Here is a 17038-nt window from a genome sequence, read left to right as displayed (position 1 = left end):
AACCGTATTACTTTGGTTAACTTCCTCCTTGCCTGGTAGAGCCACATGCTGCACTAGGCATCCCAGGGCTTCAAGAAAGGCTCTTTTTAGCATGTTACACTTTAAGCCAGCTATGTAGAAGGAGGGAGGGTGGTGCTGAGAAAATGGGCTGAGTGGCTAAAGCAAGGCCTCTGGAGTGAGCACAGAGTGAGAAACCCAAGATGACCGAACAAATGACGGCAGGGGCTCCCAGCCCTGGGGCCTGTGCCCAGGCAGCCTGGCCCTCTCTGCTAGGCCATCTCCACGCAAAGCCCACTCTCAGTGGGAAGGAATGTGTCTGGTGGTCAAAAGCCGTCAGAGGGAGAGAGTAGCCTGAAAGCTCGCTTTCTCTCAGTCAGAAGCTCCATGCTGGTAACAAAAGCAGCCCACGTTCTGTTTCCTGACTGGCTTTATTTCTCTGCATAAGGAACCCTGCACAGGCAATTCAAATTAAAACAAAATAAATATATGAATATTCATGTAAAACTGTCCTTTCTAATGAACAATTATACACAATGTACAATTTCATGTTCACTGGGTGGGTTTACAAAAATGTACCATTCCCAACTAAAAATGCACCAAAATGGTTCCATGCAAACTTATCAAAAGTGACCAAAATATGGCGGGAAAAACCTGACTGAGAGCACTTTGTCTTTTTTTTGTACAATCACAGAAAAATAAAAACATCTAATTTCTTTGTTACATTTAGAGTAACTAAATGTGGCCACTGTTTATAATATTGGTTTATGTTCCTAAAACATCTATGTATATTAACATGAAATTGGAAGTGAGCATTACTGAGAAAAAGAGGGGGTGGCGGCACGGCACCCCCAGCAGTCAGTAGTCAGTGTCGGAGCCCTCAGTGTTGTCCACGTTTCGCGAGAGCATGTAGTTGTCCATGTCGATGGAGCGGCAGTTGTTGATGGCGTAGCGCAGGCGCTCAGCCATGACCAGCTGGCTGGAGTAGGGGGGCAGCCTCAGCTGGAAGAAGCAGGTCTGTGAGGTAGGCAGACTATCATAAGGCTGTGGAGAGATAGACCCAGAGCCATGAGTGCAGCATCAGGGTGTCATGGGGGAGAGGGGCTGCCCATTACCACCACCCCAAAGTCAGGAAAGCACTTCTCCCTGCCTTCAAGATGGGCTGCACAGACATGACCGAGTGGCCAACTGGGGGAAGTAGACTGGCCATGGCGGAAAGAGTGTGGGCTCTGGTGTCCACAGCCATCAAGACTTTTGGTGAAGATGCTTCCCTTCCTCTTCTCACTCTTCCAATGCCTTCGTGTGTAAAGTGAGGACAAGCCGACTGGCAGGATTACGTGAGAGAACATGCTTCACACAGTGCCTGCCACAGAATAAGGGTGCAACAGAGTTCCTTCCCTTTCACCAAGAGGGTACAAATGTGAAGCTGCTTCAGGACCCCAACAGAGCTGGTGAAATGGAAGGAAAAACTGCCAGGAACCCACCATGCTTCTGTTTCCCTCCATGTCCTTGCAGCGTGCACTCTGCCCGCTTCACCCGGCATGGCCACCAGCACACAGCTCAAGTGAGAAAGGAGAATTAACCTAGTCCCAGTGCATCCATTTCACTGACAGGGATACAGCTATTTAAAATGATAATTATGATGACTTGTAGCAAAACAGAAAAGTGCTGGGGGTAGACTGTTAAGCGAAAAAAGCAGAATACAAAATTTTACATAAAAAATGTGTATGCTTGAGGCAAGGACTGGGAGGAATTACACAAAGGTGTAAGGTGAGAATGGCTACTACTAGAGAGAGAGGATTATACATGTTCCCTGTCTCTCCCAGTAAACACAACCATTTTCAAACTGTAATAATTTTAACAATATTACATTGATTTTATGTTGTTGTTTTTTAGTTTGAAAAAAAGAACCTGTCCACTCTCTCTTAAAACCAGCACCCTTCTCCTTCTCTGAGACCTACACCCTACACTAGGTGAGTGCATTTCTAAGAGGTGGGAGATGGAGGGCCCAGAAGCCTAACTGTGCCAGAGCCAGTGAGGACACAGAAAGCTTGAATGCAGAAAAAACCAAAGTAGCAAAGACACTGAAGGGGAATGTTAGCAGGTGGCTCGGACTTGGAAACTGGAAAAATGGTTTAAGAGTCAGTCACAAAGGAGAGACCAGCAGTGGTCAGTTTTCTGAGGCTGACATCCCGCCCGCACCTCCCTCCCCCACCAGGCAGGGGATTAGTGGTGGATTAACTCCAGGGATGGCAGGGGTAGCCCTGGACAGATATAAGGCAAGGGTTTTTTCCAGAGCTGAATAGAAATAAACCAGTTCCTCCTCCCGACCTCTCTCTGAAGCAACAAAACAGATTTACAACTTATAGTTTCTGGCAAGTCATGTAGAAAATTTATGGAAAGGCTCTTTCATAGCCCTTCCTGTGCATGGCCTCTCCAACAAGCCTAGCCCAGGAGTGGAGCCCAGGCGGGCAGCCTCAGGAGGCAGTGGAGGAGGGACGGCTTTGGCTACAGCAATTTCCAGGAGTAGTTACTGGAAAAACACCAGAAAGGCAGATACTGAAACCTGCTGAAACTGGCAGGAAGGGCCCTTGTGTGAAGAGGCCAAACTTTCCTTACTGTTTCCAGAATAAACACCATGGACCCTGTTTGGAGGACTGCCCAGCCTGGGGCAGGGGGAGGGAGCAGGGATAGAGGGAACACAGCCACTTCTAACTTAATGCTGTGGGGTATACCAGATATTCAGGAGATGGAAAGAAGGGGATCTAAGTCTGCCCTCAGGAATGATCAGGGGACACAGGAAAGCATCAAGGAGGGCTTCCTGGAGGAGATGACGTTGTTAGGCTTAAAAAATAAGTGCCTGCTAAGCATAGATGGAAAAGTGTGTAAAAGAGAACTTGCTAAAGCTAGGGAACAGTGTACAAAGGCATGGAAGTTTAAAAATAGCACGGTCTGTCGGGGAGAAAGGCAAGCGGTCCATTATAGCCAGAACATAATAAGTGTCAAGAGGTTGTATCACAAAGTAGGGCAGAGGTCAGACTGGAGGTGTTTAAGGCTGCAAAGAGGGTGGGCATTTGTCCTGGAGTCAATGCAGGGGCCCCTGAGTGGTCTGAAGGGAGGAGGGACGTGGTCAGATGGGTGCTTGAGAAAGATGACTCTGGCAGCAGTGTGCATTCAAGACTCTAAGCCCTTTTATTCCTAGGCCATCTGTCAAAACGGCAGCTGGGCTGGGGCTTTGCAGCTGGGGCCTTTCATCAGGCCACAGAGACGCTGCATTGCCTGCTCCACGAGGCACACCACACAAGTAGTCGCAGAGCATGTTACCGCTGCTCCCCACGTCTTCAAGTTCCTTCTAGAGCATGTGCACCAGCTAATGGTTAGCATCTTCATGCAAACAAACAGGACCATGTTCCAGAGATAAGTCACACAAAGAAAAGGGGGTAGGAAATAAGAGACAGGGGCAACATGATGACCCACCCTCCAAGCCTAGCTTTCACTCAGGAAGATACTGGGATATGGAAGGTTGTTGGTTGTAGTGTGCTTTCTACACCTATTTTGGACTTTTTAAGCTGAGGTTATGTGATTTTTTCTGAACAAATTTTTCTGCTTGATTTTTTTTTTTTAAATTAGGAAATTCCAAGCATTAAGCCTGAATTGGCAGGCCTACTTGAGGGTCACTGTTTGGTTTTCTCAACATGCAATAGGGACAGACATTACCAAGGAGGAAAAAATAGCTTACTTACCCTATCAACCTTCATGATTTGAAATCTCTGAGAAATGTCAGCAGTGTTGGCTGGTAGTCGAGATCTTCCAGACACAAACCTCATGAACAGCACCCGCTCCTCATTGGAGAACTCCTCCAGCGTGTGCCAGAACCACTGCACCAGCTGATGCTGCTCATCCACCTCCCGGTACCGCACCACTTTCTTCAGCACTTCTACCGAGATCTCTGGCATCCCGCACACCATCTGTTCGAGCTGCTTCGCTGTGAGGAGGGACAGCAGTGGCACAGGGATAATCCAGGACATCCCTTCTCGGACTGCAGCCACCTGCCCCCAGAAGAGGGTGTTCATTCAGTATGTGAGCACAGAGTGGGCACCTTCCACCTGCCCAGCCACTCCCCAGACCTTCCACTTACCCCTCAGAACTCCAGCCACCAGTGCCCACGTGCTCAGCCCACCCTCCTTCCCTCTAACCCAGTGGTTCTCAACCTTTCTAATGCCACGACCCTTTAATACAGTTCCTCATGTTGTGGTGACCCCCAACCATAAAATTATTTTCGTTGGAACTGTATTAGAGTCGCAGCATTAGAAAGGTTGAGAACCACTACTCTAACCCTTTGTTAGAGCTTCTCCCTGCTTGTGGGACTCAGATGCTCCTTCTGGTCCTAGTTCAAGTTCAATTTAGGAGCCCACCTCCCCTCCCCCACACAATCCCAATCTGCTGGGCCCTACCCAATGCCAACCCCACTCACTCACATTGCCACACATGTGGCCACAAGCTGTGAAAGTGTGCTGTGTGGGATAGTCTGAATCCCCAGCACAGTAAGAAGCTCTTAGAGGACGTCTAGCTTCCATTGTTTTTGTAACTTATATTTTTCTTTTGAAAACAGTCATTTCTTGGTAAAAATTATTTGTGTTCATTGTTAAAAAATAAGGTAGAAAAGTACAAAGAAGAAAGTAAAACTGGAAATTCTTTGTAAGAGGGCAGTAAAAAGGCCAGAGAATTTAATTAGGAATCTCGAGTTCCAAATCCCAGCTCCACCACTTCTTTTACTGTAATTTTCTCACCTGAAAAGTGAGGCACATACTGCTGCTCACATAATTATGATGAGAATGTTAATTGAGTAACTACAAGAAAGTCTGTGTGATGGGAGTTTATACTGCCTGCTCTCTGAGAATACCGAGGGGGGCGCTGCTGGGGCTGCCCACACAGTCTGTTTAGAACTCCTCCAAGGTTGTAAGTAGTGCATCCCATATATACAGACTTACCATCCTTCAAAGTTTGTTTCATAAATACACCTTCACTCTTGGCCAACTCAAAACTATCTACCATAAAAAAACAAACCCAAACAAAACCCAAGAACCTCCACAGGGCCAAACCTTGAGGAAGGCCCTGGAGGTATGATTGGTATACAGTTGTCATGCCTGGGACTAAGAAACAGGATTGGCAGTCTCTACTGATATTAAAATACCTCAGCTACGAGATTAACCAAAGAATTTATATGCATATACGTATAATCCATGGACACAGACAATAGTGTGGTGAAGGCCTGGGGCAGGAGCGGGGTTGAGGGGGGGTCAATGGTGAAAAAAAGGCGACATCTGTAATACTTTCAACAATAAAATAAATTAAAAATAAATAAAATACTTCAGACAAAGTCTGCCCAAAACAAGATGTCATGCCTGGTAGAATATAAACCAAAAGCTGTCTGAAAAACTGAGGCTACAGTATGGGCTGGCTGCTTGGGCAGGGGATAACTGGGGACAGCTATGGGAAGAACACTGGGTTCTAAGCGACAAGAGGAAGCAAAAGAGGAAGAAGGGCTCCTTACAGAGAAAGGAACAAAGCCAGGGCAGAGCAGAGCACCACTGACAGAGAGTGGAGGGTCAATGTGATCCTCAGAGGAAGGGCCAGCAGAAGAGCCTGGACCCCAAAGTTAAACCTGGTTTGGGATCCTGGCTATGCCTTGGGCACATCACTGCATGTCTCTGGACTCAGTGTTTTCATCTGTGAAATGGTAATGGTAATCTTTATCTCACAGAGTAACTATGGGAAAAACTGCACATGAAGGTGCCCAAACCATGCCTGGCATGCAGGAGGTGATCAATACATTTTTAGCCAGTTATTCACTCTTTGAGGATTAAAAATAGTCAAGAGCTAGAGACAAATCCTAAGCCCTGGCTGTGTAAATAGTATTGCTGACCAAACCCACCCTCATTAAACTAAGGGATTTTGTGTTTTGACAGGAATTGGCCCAAAGTCAGAGTCAAAGAAGGAACCAGGAGTTAAGGGTACAGAATATATGTATTTTAAATTACTACACAGCCTCAGAGCCTGAGTCCAGCTCTCAATAAGACCTCAATATGTTTTACAAATAAAGTATTACTGAAGTGGCAAATGAGAATTGGATAACCAAAAAAAATCATTTTTGGACACAATATTAATTTCTATGATCATACTCCCATCATTTATTAAATGCTTACTATATGTCAACATAAAACAAGAATATATAGGATATAGATGGAAAGAAAGAATACATTCTTCATTTAATGTCTTACAAGCTAATTGAAGAAACAAGACCCAAACTCTGCAGCCTAATTCTTAGACAACACAGAAGCATGTGATATCTTGAGGAATTTCTAAGCAACAAAAAAGATCTCTACAGGTAATGGACCTATAGGAAAGCTGGTCTGTAGAGGAGACACATTCTTAGCTGGGACTTGAAGGATTGTAGCAGGAGAGGGGAAGAGGCACTCATGTGGGATTGCAAGATCCGTGTTCAGGGCTCCTTTATATGGACCTGATGACCAAGCTGGAGTGGGGACACTGGGTTGGAGAGCAGTAAGAGATGAGGAGGAGTAGGGATGCAGGGTATGAAGGCCTGGGTCAGAGCTTGGCCTCAATCCAACCAGTGATCAATTCAGAGCTGACCCGAAAAAGGCTTTGAGTAAGGAGATAGGAGACCCAGAGATATGGCCTGAAAAGTCTCTGAATAGGGGCTGAAATATAGATATAAATGAATCAACATAATAAATTCATATGCCAAAATTTGGTAGTACTTATTCAGCTCCTGTTGGGAGACAAAGGCAAATATTCACAAGCATCTCCCAAAATGTTTCATCTCACCTGTCGGTCCATCTCATGAAGTCGATATTCAATGGCCCTTTCCACATACTCCTTCCTATTGGAAAATGTGAGTGGGATACTATTTCCACCAGGGATAATGGGAACCATTTTGCCATCAGCACTCTGACCAACAAAAGAATCAAGAGGAATCATCTAAGAATAGAAGAAAAAAGACTTAACTACATGGTAGAAATGACAACAAAAAGTATGTTACTCAGATGCAGCAAAACAGTAACATCATCAATATACTCTTAAAAAATGTTTTTATTGATTTTTTTTTAATCCTCACCCGGGGATATTTTTCCATTGATTTTTAAAAATATATATATTTTTACTGATTTTTGAGAGGAAGGGAGAGGGATAGAGAGACAGAAACATCAATGATGAGAGAGAATCACCGATTGGCTGCCTCCTGCACACCCATTTGGGACCGAGTCCGCAACTCAGGCATGTGCCCTTGGCTGGAATCGAACCTGGGACCCTTCAGTCCGCAGGCCGATGCTCTATCCGCTGAGCCAAACCGGCTAGGGCTTTTTCCATTGATTTTTTGAAGAGAGTGGAGAGAGGGAAAGACAGAGAAATATCAATGTGAGAGAAACACATCGATTGGTTGCTCCTGCATGAGCCCCGACCAGGGCCCGGGCCGGGGAGAAGCCTGCAACTGTGCTATGAGCCCTTGACCGGAATGGAATCCAGGACCCTTCTGTCTGCAGGCTGACACTCTATCCACTGTGCCAAACTGGCTAGGGCTGTTTTTATTGATTTTCAGAGAGAGGAAGGGAGAGGGAGAGATAGAAACATCAATGAAGAGAATCATTGATCAGCTGCCTCCTACATGCCCCCTACTGGGGATTGAGCCTGCAACCCAGGCATGTGCCCTGACTGGGAATCGAACAATGATCCTGGTTCATGCAACACTCAACCACTGAGCCATACCGGCTGGGCATCATCAATATTTTTAAGGCTAAAAACAAGGCAATCAAGATAGCTGGTCAGGCTATTTGATCAGTAGGGAATGCTGACTCATCTGGCTGTAATTAAAATTGAGGCTGGCCCAGCTGGTGTGTCTCAGAGGTTGAGTGTCAACCCATGAACCAGGAGGTCAGGTTCGATTCCCAATCAGTGCACATGCCCAGATTATGGGTGAAATCCCCAGGAGGGGGCGTGCAGGAAGCAGCCAATTAATGATTCTGCTCAGCATTGATGTTTCTCTCTCCCTTCCTCTCTCTAAAATCAATAAAATATATTTAAAAAAAAAAAATGAGGCTGAATCTTTCTCCCCTAAACCAAGTTGGATGAACTCCCTCTCCACCTTGGTTCTTTGGGTCCTCCACTCTAACATGCATAGGAGTGATTAAAGGGGAAGGAGTAGAAGCTGGGTGCTGGAGCCAACTCTGTTAGAAGCTATTTAAATCGCTGGGGCTGAACCCTGGCTGGTATGGCAAAGTGGTTAGAGTGTCCGCCCACACACCAAAGGGTTGTGGGTTCTATTCTTGGTCCAGTGATTCCCTACCCCGGTAGGGGCCCGTGCAGGAGGCAACCAATCGATGTGTCTCTCTCACATCAGTATCTCTCTTCTCTCTCTCTCTTCTTCTCTCTCTCCCTCCATCCCTTCCACTCTCTCTAAAAATCAGTGGAAAAAATATCCTCGGGTGAGGATTAACAACAAACAAACAAACAAATTGCTGGGGTTGAACTGCTCAGGACAGCATTGGGACATGCGTGGACCAGCCAGACAGCAAGTATGAGACAATATCTGAGTTAAATATCTATATATATATCTATATATATAAAAAGCCAGTGACCATGACGGCCATAACGACCTTAACAACCGGTCACTACGACGCCCACTGTGGCCAGCGAACCACCCGATCAGGGGGTGGGACCTGCCAGCCAACCTTGTGGCCCCTCCCCACTGCTGGCCTGCCCCTGATCAGACATTCCCACCCTGATCAAGAGCCGGCCACCAGCCAAATGCCTCCTCCCTTCCCCCCCGCCAGCCCTGCCCCCGATCAGCCTGTCCCACCACAATAGGCCCACAGCCACCCCCCTGCCAGTCTGCCCGATCGCAGCCCCCCACCCCAATAGGGGGCGGGGCTGGCTGGCCAAGCCCCCAATGGGCCCCCATCACCCTGATCAGCCCGCAGCCGCCCCATCCCCCTGGCCAGCACTACCCAATCGTCCCCCCCACCCCAATAGGGGGCGGGGCTGGCCAGCTAACCACCCATGGCCCCTCCACCAGGCTGCTGGCTCCCAATTGGCACCACCCACCCTATTCAAGAGCGGGGCCAGCCGGCCCACAGCTCCTCCCCATGGCCAGCCCCACCCCCAATCAGCCCCCCAACCCCAATCGGGGGTGGGGCCTGCTGGCCAATTGCCCACAGCCCCTTCCCCCAGCTGGCCCAGCCTGATCAGGACAGGCCGGCCGGCCAACCTCCCGCCATCTCCTCCCAAAAGGACCAGTCCCAATCCACCCTGATTGGGGCCAGGCCAGCCAGACCCCACCCATGCACGAATTCATGCACCGGGCCTCTAGTATATATATACTAGTGGCCCAGTGCACGAAATTCATGCATGGCGGGGGTGTCTCTCAGCCCGGCCTGCATCCTCTCCAATCTGAGACCCCTGTGGGATCGGGCCTAAACTGGCAGTCGGACAACCCCCTCACAATTCGGGACTGCTGGCTCCTAACCGCTCACCTGCCTGCCTGCTTGATCACCCCTAACCACTCTGCCTGCTGGCCTGATTGCCCCCAACTGCCCCCCCCCCCCCCGCCGCCAGCCTGATCACCCCCAACTGCCCTCCCATCCTGGCCTGATCACCCCCAACTGCCTTCCCCTCCTGGCCTGATCACCCCTAACTGCCTCTGCCTCGGCCCCGCCACCATGGCTTTGTCTGGAAGGACTTCTGGAAGGTCTCATGGTCTAATTAGCATATTACCCTCTTATTAATATAGATAGGATATGACATACTGCCATAACTATAACATATGTACCAGTATTACTCTATGAGAATACATACTTCATGCGATAGGAAGGCATCTAATACATTACATTGTATATGTTGTAAGTAGTAGGAAATACTGTATTCATAGCAATAATATACACCCTGTGACTTCCCTTCCTGATTTGGGAATGGTTCCCCAGTTCTGTGAACGTTTCCTGGCCCCTAATGTATTTTTTTTTTTTTTGTCATTCAGTGTAACTTTATTTACTGTTTATTGCACATGAGTTGAGGTCTTTAATTTCTAACCACCAAAGATTCAAAGGACTATTTTTTCCATGAAGTTTAACATTAACATCAGTGAATTCATGTATTCATGTGTTTTTATTGTAAACATCTGAATTATTCACATTGTCATAGATCCTGAACTCATAAGCATGGACCATGCACAGGCTGGCAGCAAGCCAGGAAGCCACTCTGCAAGCAAACAGATACTCTGCATAAGGAGAAAAGTCATAGCACAACATTTAATGTCCAACCTGAGTCACCTCAGAATGTTAAATACATTGACTTCTTAATTCATATAGTATCGGGAACTCAACTGCTTGGTTGGTGACTGGGTTGATCTGGTTTCAGGAGGATTATTCCTGAAATAATTAAGGAAAGGGGGGCTCAATCTTTTCTTGGTTGTTTGCTCCTCCCCAGCACCTTCATCTTTCTTCTCATCCTCAGCTTCTTGGGCATCTTCTCCTTCACCTTCACATCCTTCTTCTTCTTCCTTTGCATCCTCAAATTCTTCCTTGGCACCTTCTTCCTCTTCCTCTCCTTCCTCTTCCTCAGCCACTTCCTTCTCCTCCTCTTCAGCTTCTCCTTCAGAGGGGGGTTCATCCTTAGCTTCCTTGGCTTTTGCAGCCTCAATGGTTTCCTCCACCTCCGTCTGCTCCTCCTGGACGTGGCTGGTGTATTAAGAAGGGAAGGAGTGAGCGGACATCAAGTAGGAGCTGGTCTGTAAGCACCGCAGGCAGATCGACCAAAGATCTGGGAACTCTGGGAGTAGCTGCTGGCTATGCTTCCCACGCTGGTGAAACTGAGCTGGGTCTCCTCACCTTCCAAGAGTTTCCTGTAAGCTGCAATGTCAATGTCCAAAGCCACATTGAGGAGGTCCTGGTATTCTTTTAAATATCATGCCATTTCACTCTTTGTAGTTCTCAACTCATTTTCTAATTTGTTGATTGTGTCCTGCATAGCACTAACATCAGAGTTCTGCTTATCCTCCAGCTCTCGCAGCTGCTTTCCCAGAGCTTAGTTCATGCCCCGGCTTGCTTTGATCTCCAGGGTCTTGGCCTTTAGCAGGTGGCGGCTTTCAGACACCTCTTCCTCGGCGGCGCGCACCCTGTAGGTGTTCTTGGCATTGCTCTCGGTCAGCATGGTGAAGCAGCTCTTGTACCATTCTTCTGCATTCTGCATGATCTTGGCAACCAGCTTCTCGTACTGGGTGCAGATGTCCTTGAGCGCGGCAGAGAGGTCGGACTTGGAGAACGTGTCCATCTCCACGGAGATCTGAGCGTACTGGATCTGCGCCTGCAGCTCGGCGATCTCCTTTTCATGCATCTTCTTCAGAAAGGCGATTTAGTCCATCAGGCTGTCGATGCACTTTTCAAGCTCAGCACCAGCGAGAGCCGACTCATCTGCACCTTTGCGGGCCTCCATCAGCCAGTCCTCTGCGTCATCATGGTTCAGCACCTCTTCCTGGTAGCATGCCTGCAGGTTGCTCCCAGTCCCTTCCAAGCCCTGGTGCCTGCTAACTGCCCACTGCCCTCTCCTCGCCAGGGACGGGGTGCGGTGGGTTGGGGCACAGGCATCCCATTTTCATTAAAATGTTCAACCCCGGCCTGCTCCACCAGTGTCCACAGGCAGCCCAGGGACAGACAGTGATCCCAGAGACCCTGGCCACCCCCGCCTAACCAGGTCCCCGATGGTGGCCTGGACCCCGCGGGCGGCATCAGGTGCTGGCCGCCAGGCCTGCCCGGTCCCCGATGGCGGCCTGGATCCCGTGGCAGCATCAGGCACAGCCCGCCAGGCCTGCCCGACCCCGATGGCTGCCTGGACCCCGCGGGCAGTGTCAGGCGCTGCTCCCCCCCACCCCGCCTGCCTGGTTACCGATCGTGGCCTCGACCCAGCGGGCGGCGTCAGGTGCAGCCCGACTGGCCTGCCTGGTCCCCCATGGTGGCCTGGACCCCGCAGGCAGTGTCAGGCGCAGCCCGCCCCTCCTGAATATGCAAATTTACCATCCATCTTTGTTGGCTTAATTTGCATATCACTCCTGATTGGTTGTGGGCGTAGCGGAGGTACAGTCAATTAGCATTTTTCTCTTTTATTAGTGTAGATTCTACTCTACACCAGCAGAATAATGGACCGGCCACAATTACCTCATGGAAACTCTCCTCAGTGATCCCACTGTCTTCAAGGTGAAGGATGCTATGGAGGGTCTGCACATACAGCAGGTCCACCTCCTCCAGGTCCTCCAGGGCAAGGGGGACACAGCACAGCTGCTTCCATACCAGAGGGGCCAAGTGCAGGTCCAGAGGCTTCTTTGTGCGAATGGCAACCCCCATTAAAATTCCCAAGAACTTAAATTGCATTAAATGTTCATCAAGACAGGCAGAAGGGTTAAAAAGGAACCTGCAAAATTAAAGAAAATATTTCAAACAGAGTTGTCCTCAATTTTATTAGAGTAAGTTATCCAACAGCTATAGCATTAGTCTAGATCTGCGCTGCCCAACATGTGGCCATTTAAATTAATTAAATAAAATTTAAAATTCAGTTCTTCAGCCACTCTAACCACATTTCAAGTGCTCAACAATTACATGTGGCCTGTAGCTACTATTCTGGTAGCACAGTGACCACACTTTGAATTGTTTTTTGAAGATCCATAAAAGGGCAAGTAAATGGTCTATTAACCCTTAAGCTATCTACTCCAGGAAGCTCTATTTCTTAAAATCATTTCATTTATCATGTACAAGTGCATGACAAAAGATCCAGAATTCAAAATTTGGCAAATACAAGGATAATATACAATTGCAAATACTAAGTGCTGTGACTTGATAACATATCAAAGCTTTTATTTTTCTCACAAAAAAGTGATTTTAAATATGTTACATGCAATAAATACCAATTATTCAAGGAAAATGATCTTACATATAATATTACATGCAATAAACATTAATACTTCAAGAATAAAATGATTTTAAGTACAATAATATTACCAAAACTGTACTAACATATTATGATATTACAAAAATTGTAGGAAATATTAAAAATTTGTAAATAACAGGATTACTTCTCTAATATTCTAGTATATTTTTTCCCCTCTGGCTCTATTTTTGTTCATCAGTTTATGTTGTTCATTATACATATGTTGTTCACTCACAAATGAGTGAGATCGTATGATATTTATCTTTCTCCAACTGGCTTATTTCACTTAGCATGATGCTCTCCAGGTCCATCTATGCTGTTGGAAATGGTAAGAGTTCCTTCTTTTTTACTGCAGCATAGTTAGTATTCCATTGTGTAGATGTACCAGAGTTTTCTGATCCACTCATCTGCTGATGGGCACTTAGGCTGTTTCCAAATCTTAGCTATTGTAAATTGTGCTGCTATGAACATAAGGGTGCATATATCCTTTCTGATTGGTGTTTCTGATTTCTTGGGATATATTCCTAGAAGCGGGATCACTGGGTCAAATGGGAGTTCCCTTTTTAATTTTTTGAGGAAAATCCATACTGTTTTTCACAGTGGCTGCACCAGTTTAAAGCTTTTAAATAAACTTAGATGCAGAAAATTCCTTGAAGAGAGGTCATATTGGCCTTCAGAAACACACAAGAAGTCAGGTTCCATGATCAAGTCTGAGTTTCCTCTACCCCTCTATTTTATCAGAGTTAGTCCCATACTAAATACCAAATCATGATAAAAGTGCCTCAGCTTTCTTATCTATGAAAAGAGAATATTAGTAGTTGCTACTCCTTAGGGTTATAATGAGGATTCGGTGGGATAATACACGTAAGGCACTTAGAGCAGTGCTTGGCACACAGTAAGCACTCTGTAATGTGAGTTGTTATTATTATTATTATTATTGACATTCCATAAACACTTACTGATTGTCTTACCTGTCCCTATTGTAACCCACTTCTGCAGTAGCATTGGGAGAGGGTATAAGAAGGTCAACAATACCAGTTTCAAGTTCCTATAGAAGAAAAATTTTTGAGAAATGAAAATCAAATGCATCAAGAGAATGAACTATATTAAGTATCATACTGAAAAGAGAATATTTGAGAACTTTATAATGCTATGTGACAACCAGCCAACTCTCTATGATTGATTTATCAGAAAAATCCTAATACCACACAAAGCTGAAAGGGTCAGAGCTGATCTGGAAGCAAAGCTGCCACTGTAGACCTTAAATAAGAAGTCATCCAGCCGAAACCGGTTTGGCTCAGTGGATAGAGCGTTGGCCTGCGGACTAAAGGGTCCCGGGTTCGATTCCGGTCAAGGGCATGTACCTTGGTTGCGGGCACATCCCCAGTGGGAGGTGTGCAGGAGGCAGCTGATCGATGTTTCTCTCTCATCGATGTTTCTAGCTCTCTATCCCTCTCCCTTCCTCTCTCTGTAAAATATCAATAAAATATATTAAAAAAAAAAAAAAAGAAATCATCCAAACACTTCACACTTGCTTTTCTACTTCACCTGGAGCCTGGCAGTTCTAAAAGCACCAGAATAAGTCAGAGCACGTGAGTTATCCTGGATTTGTCTTTTACATAAATATAAATATAAATATAAATATAAATATAAATATAAATATAAATATGTGTCACTATAGTTTTCCCTGCCAGTATTATAGCACAACAGTGAATCAATGGGAGATGGCTAAGCACTGACATTTATTCAATAAGGTATCTTCATAAAGCATTTCACAAACCCTTACTATAATTCACCTATACAACCATTAACAGCATGACTTTATATAAGGTTCACAAATGCATCGTTGCTACATTTATAAAAACACTAGAGCCCTAGCCGGTTTGGCTCAGTAGATATAGCGTCGGCCTGCAGACTGAAGGGTCCCAGGTTCGATTCCGGTCAAGGGCATGTATCTTGGTTGCGGGCACATCCCCAGTAGGGGGTGTGCAGGAGGCAGCTGATCGATGTTTCTAACTCTCTATCCCTCTCCCTTCCTTTCTGTAAAAAATTAATAAAATATATTAAAAAACAAAACAACACTAGAGGCCCGATGCACGAAAATTTGTGCACTGGGGGGGGGGGGGGAGGGGCCATCAGCCTGGCCTGCACCCTCTCGCAGTCCAGGACCCCTCGGGGTATGTCCACCTGCCGGCTTAGGCCCGCTCCCCAGGGGATAAGGCCTAAGCTGGCAGTCAGACATCCCTCTGGCAGCCCGGGATCCCTCAGGGGATGTCCAACTGATGGCAGTCAGACATCATTAGCACTGCTGAGGAGGCGGGAGAGGCTCCTGCCACCGCTGCTGCACTCGCAGCCATCAGCCCGGCTTGTGGCTGAGCGGAGCTCCCCCCGTGGGAGCACACTGACCACCAGGGGGCAGCTCCTGTGTTGAGTGTCTGCCCCCTGGTGGTCAGTGCGCATAATAGTGACCGGTCGTTCCAACATTAGGGTCAATTTGCATATCACCCTGTTATTATATAGGATGGCTGACAGAGTAAACACTGGAAACAATAGAATGGCCAACACCTGAGTGGACAACTCAGCAGGGGACACTGAATGAATATACCTGGCACATCTCTGTGATTGTGTCATCAAACACTCCTCCAGCATCATCAGCCCCTTCTCCAACAAGCTTAACCTTCCACGCTCTGGAGGGCAGACGAAGGTCTGATGCATTCAGTTTAACTACTTGTCTTGCTATTTGGACAAAGATGGGCTTACACTTTCGTCCTCTTTAAAAAAAAGGGAAAACAGAATAAAATACAACTCTCACCAACTTTGCAAATCACCACAAAGGTCACTTGAAGATATCTTCTCACTCGTGAATGAAGAGGCCAGTTTAACAACAGTCAAACACTGTGCTAGGCCCACGACAGCCACATTGGGTACTAATGTAAGCACTATTACTATCCTATTTTATAATGAGGAAGCTAAGGCTCACAGAGATTAGTTAGTAAAGTTCATGTAAAAAAATGCTAACTAGTTAGTGAAACATACACACATACGCTAACCTGGTTGATATCCTCTTTACTGTAATTTGAGGTCCATAGTTTTTGCCTTGAACCATGGTTTTTCCTATGGAGCGCACCATGGGGAGGGTGTAGACTCTTGGGGCTAATAAAGGCCGAAGCTGTCCCTGCACAATGCCCCATGTTCCAGCATTATAATGAGATGTACTGTTCTGTAACAGAAAGTAAGCTTATCAGAAATGGTATACTCTAAGGCTTAAAAGAAATAACACTTGTCATTTTTAGAATACAGTTTTTTTAATGAGTAACTATTAATCACTTAAAAAAATTTTTTCTGATAAAATATGATTATTATTTTTAAAAACTTGGAAAAGGACACACACATGTAGAAACAAATAAAATCATCTGTGATGCTACCATATGGAGATGGTCCCATTAACACTTTGATCTATTTCTTCCATGTTAATGTAGGTGTACATTTTTCACATTGTTGAGATCATGCTGTTTATATAATTTTCCACTGCTTTTCTCACCTAACTTTTTATCATTAAACATTTCCACACTAATTACAGTTTGTTGACACTTTGTTTAGTGCACACAATATTCCATATCCTGGCTGATTATTTACTTCTAACATTGATTTGTCAAATCTCTCATCCGCCCCATGATTGGCTCCCCAAAAGATTTGTGATGAACAGTTTTATAAAATGATATACATTTTAGTATGCCTATACATTAAACAAACAAACATTGCCAGCTTGCTTTCCTTCTATATTTCTAGACTATTCCATAAATATAGTCAAATCATCCTAATTTACTTTATCTCCCCCCATCTCCTATTCCATAGGGCCCAGAATGCACATTTGTAAGAGCAAAAAGTCTCCTAAATGTTGTGGATGCATTTATGTAACAGCCATAATTGGTATTAACAGCTTTATGTGCTTAAATTTTTAAATCATATAATAAACTTTATGGAAAATATATGCTTAACCATTCATTCTTCCTTGAGGTTTATATAAACCAAAACAAACAGAAAACAACTTTGT

The 17038-nt window shown here is 45.9% G+C and overlaps 1 protein-coding gene across 7 annotated transcripts in view; it reads right to left on the bottom strand.

Annotated features, from left to right (window-relative positions):
- Nucleotides 1-409: 409 nt before the first annotated feature.
- Nucleotides 410-17038, bottom strand: part of HERC1 (HECT and RLD domain containing E3 ubiquitin protein ligase family member 1) — a 184558-nt gene continuing 167929 nt past the window's right edge. For all 7 annotated transcript variants that reach the window (XM_080659702.1, XM_080659704.1, XM_080659705.1 and 4 more), the window contains exons 72-78: nt 16035-16204; nt 15590-15755; nt 13956-14032; nt 12219-12471; nt 6847-6999; nt 3741-4046; nt 410-1041 (exon numbers count right to left, since the gene is read on the bottom strand). In XM_080659702.1, coding sequence (XP_080515828.1) covers nt 856-1041; nt 3741-4046; nt 6847-6999; nt 12219-12471; nt 13956-14032; nt 15590-15755; nt 16035-16204 — 1311 coding nt within the window. In that variant the 3' untranslated portion in view covers nt 410-855. The remainder of the gene's footprint in view (nt 1042-3740; nt 4047-6846; nt 7000-12218; nt 12472-13955; nt 14033-15589; nt 15756-16034; nt 16205-17038) is intronic.

The sequence above is a fragment of the Plecotus auritus genome (assembly GCF_963455305.1).
Source record: "Plecotus auritus genome assembly, chromosome: 1".
Taxonomy (NCBI): domain Eukaryota; kingdom Metazoa; phylum Chordata; class Mammalia; order Chiroptera; family Vespertilionidae; genus Plecotus; species Plecotus auritus.
This window is presented reverse-complemented; position numbering and strand designations above follow the sequence as displayed.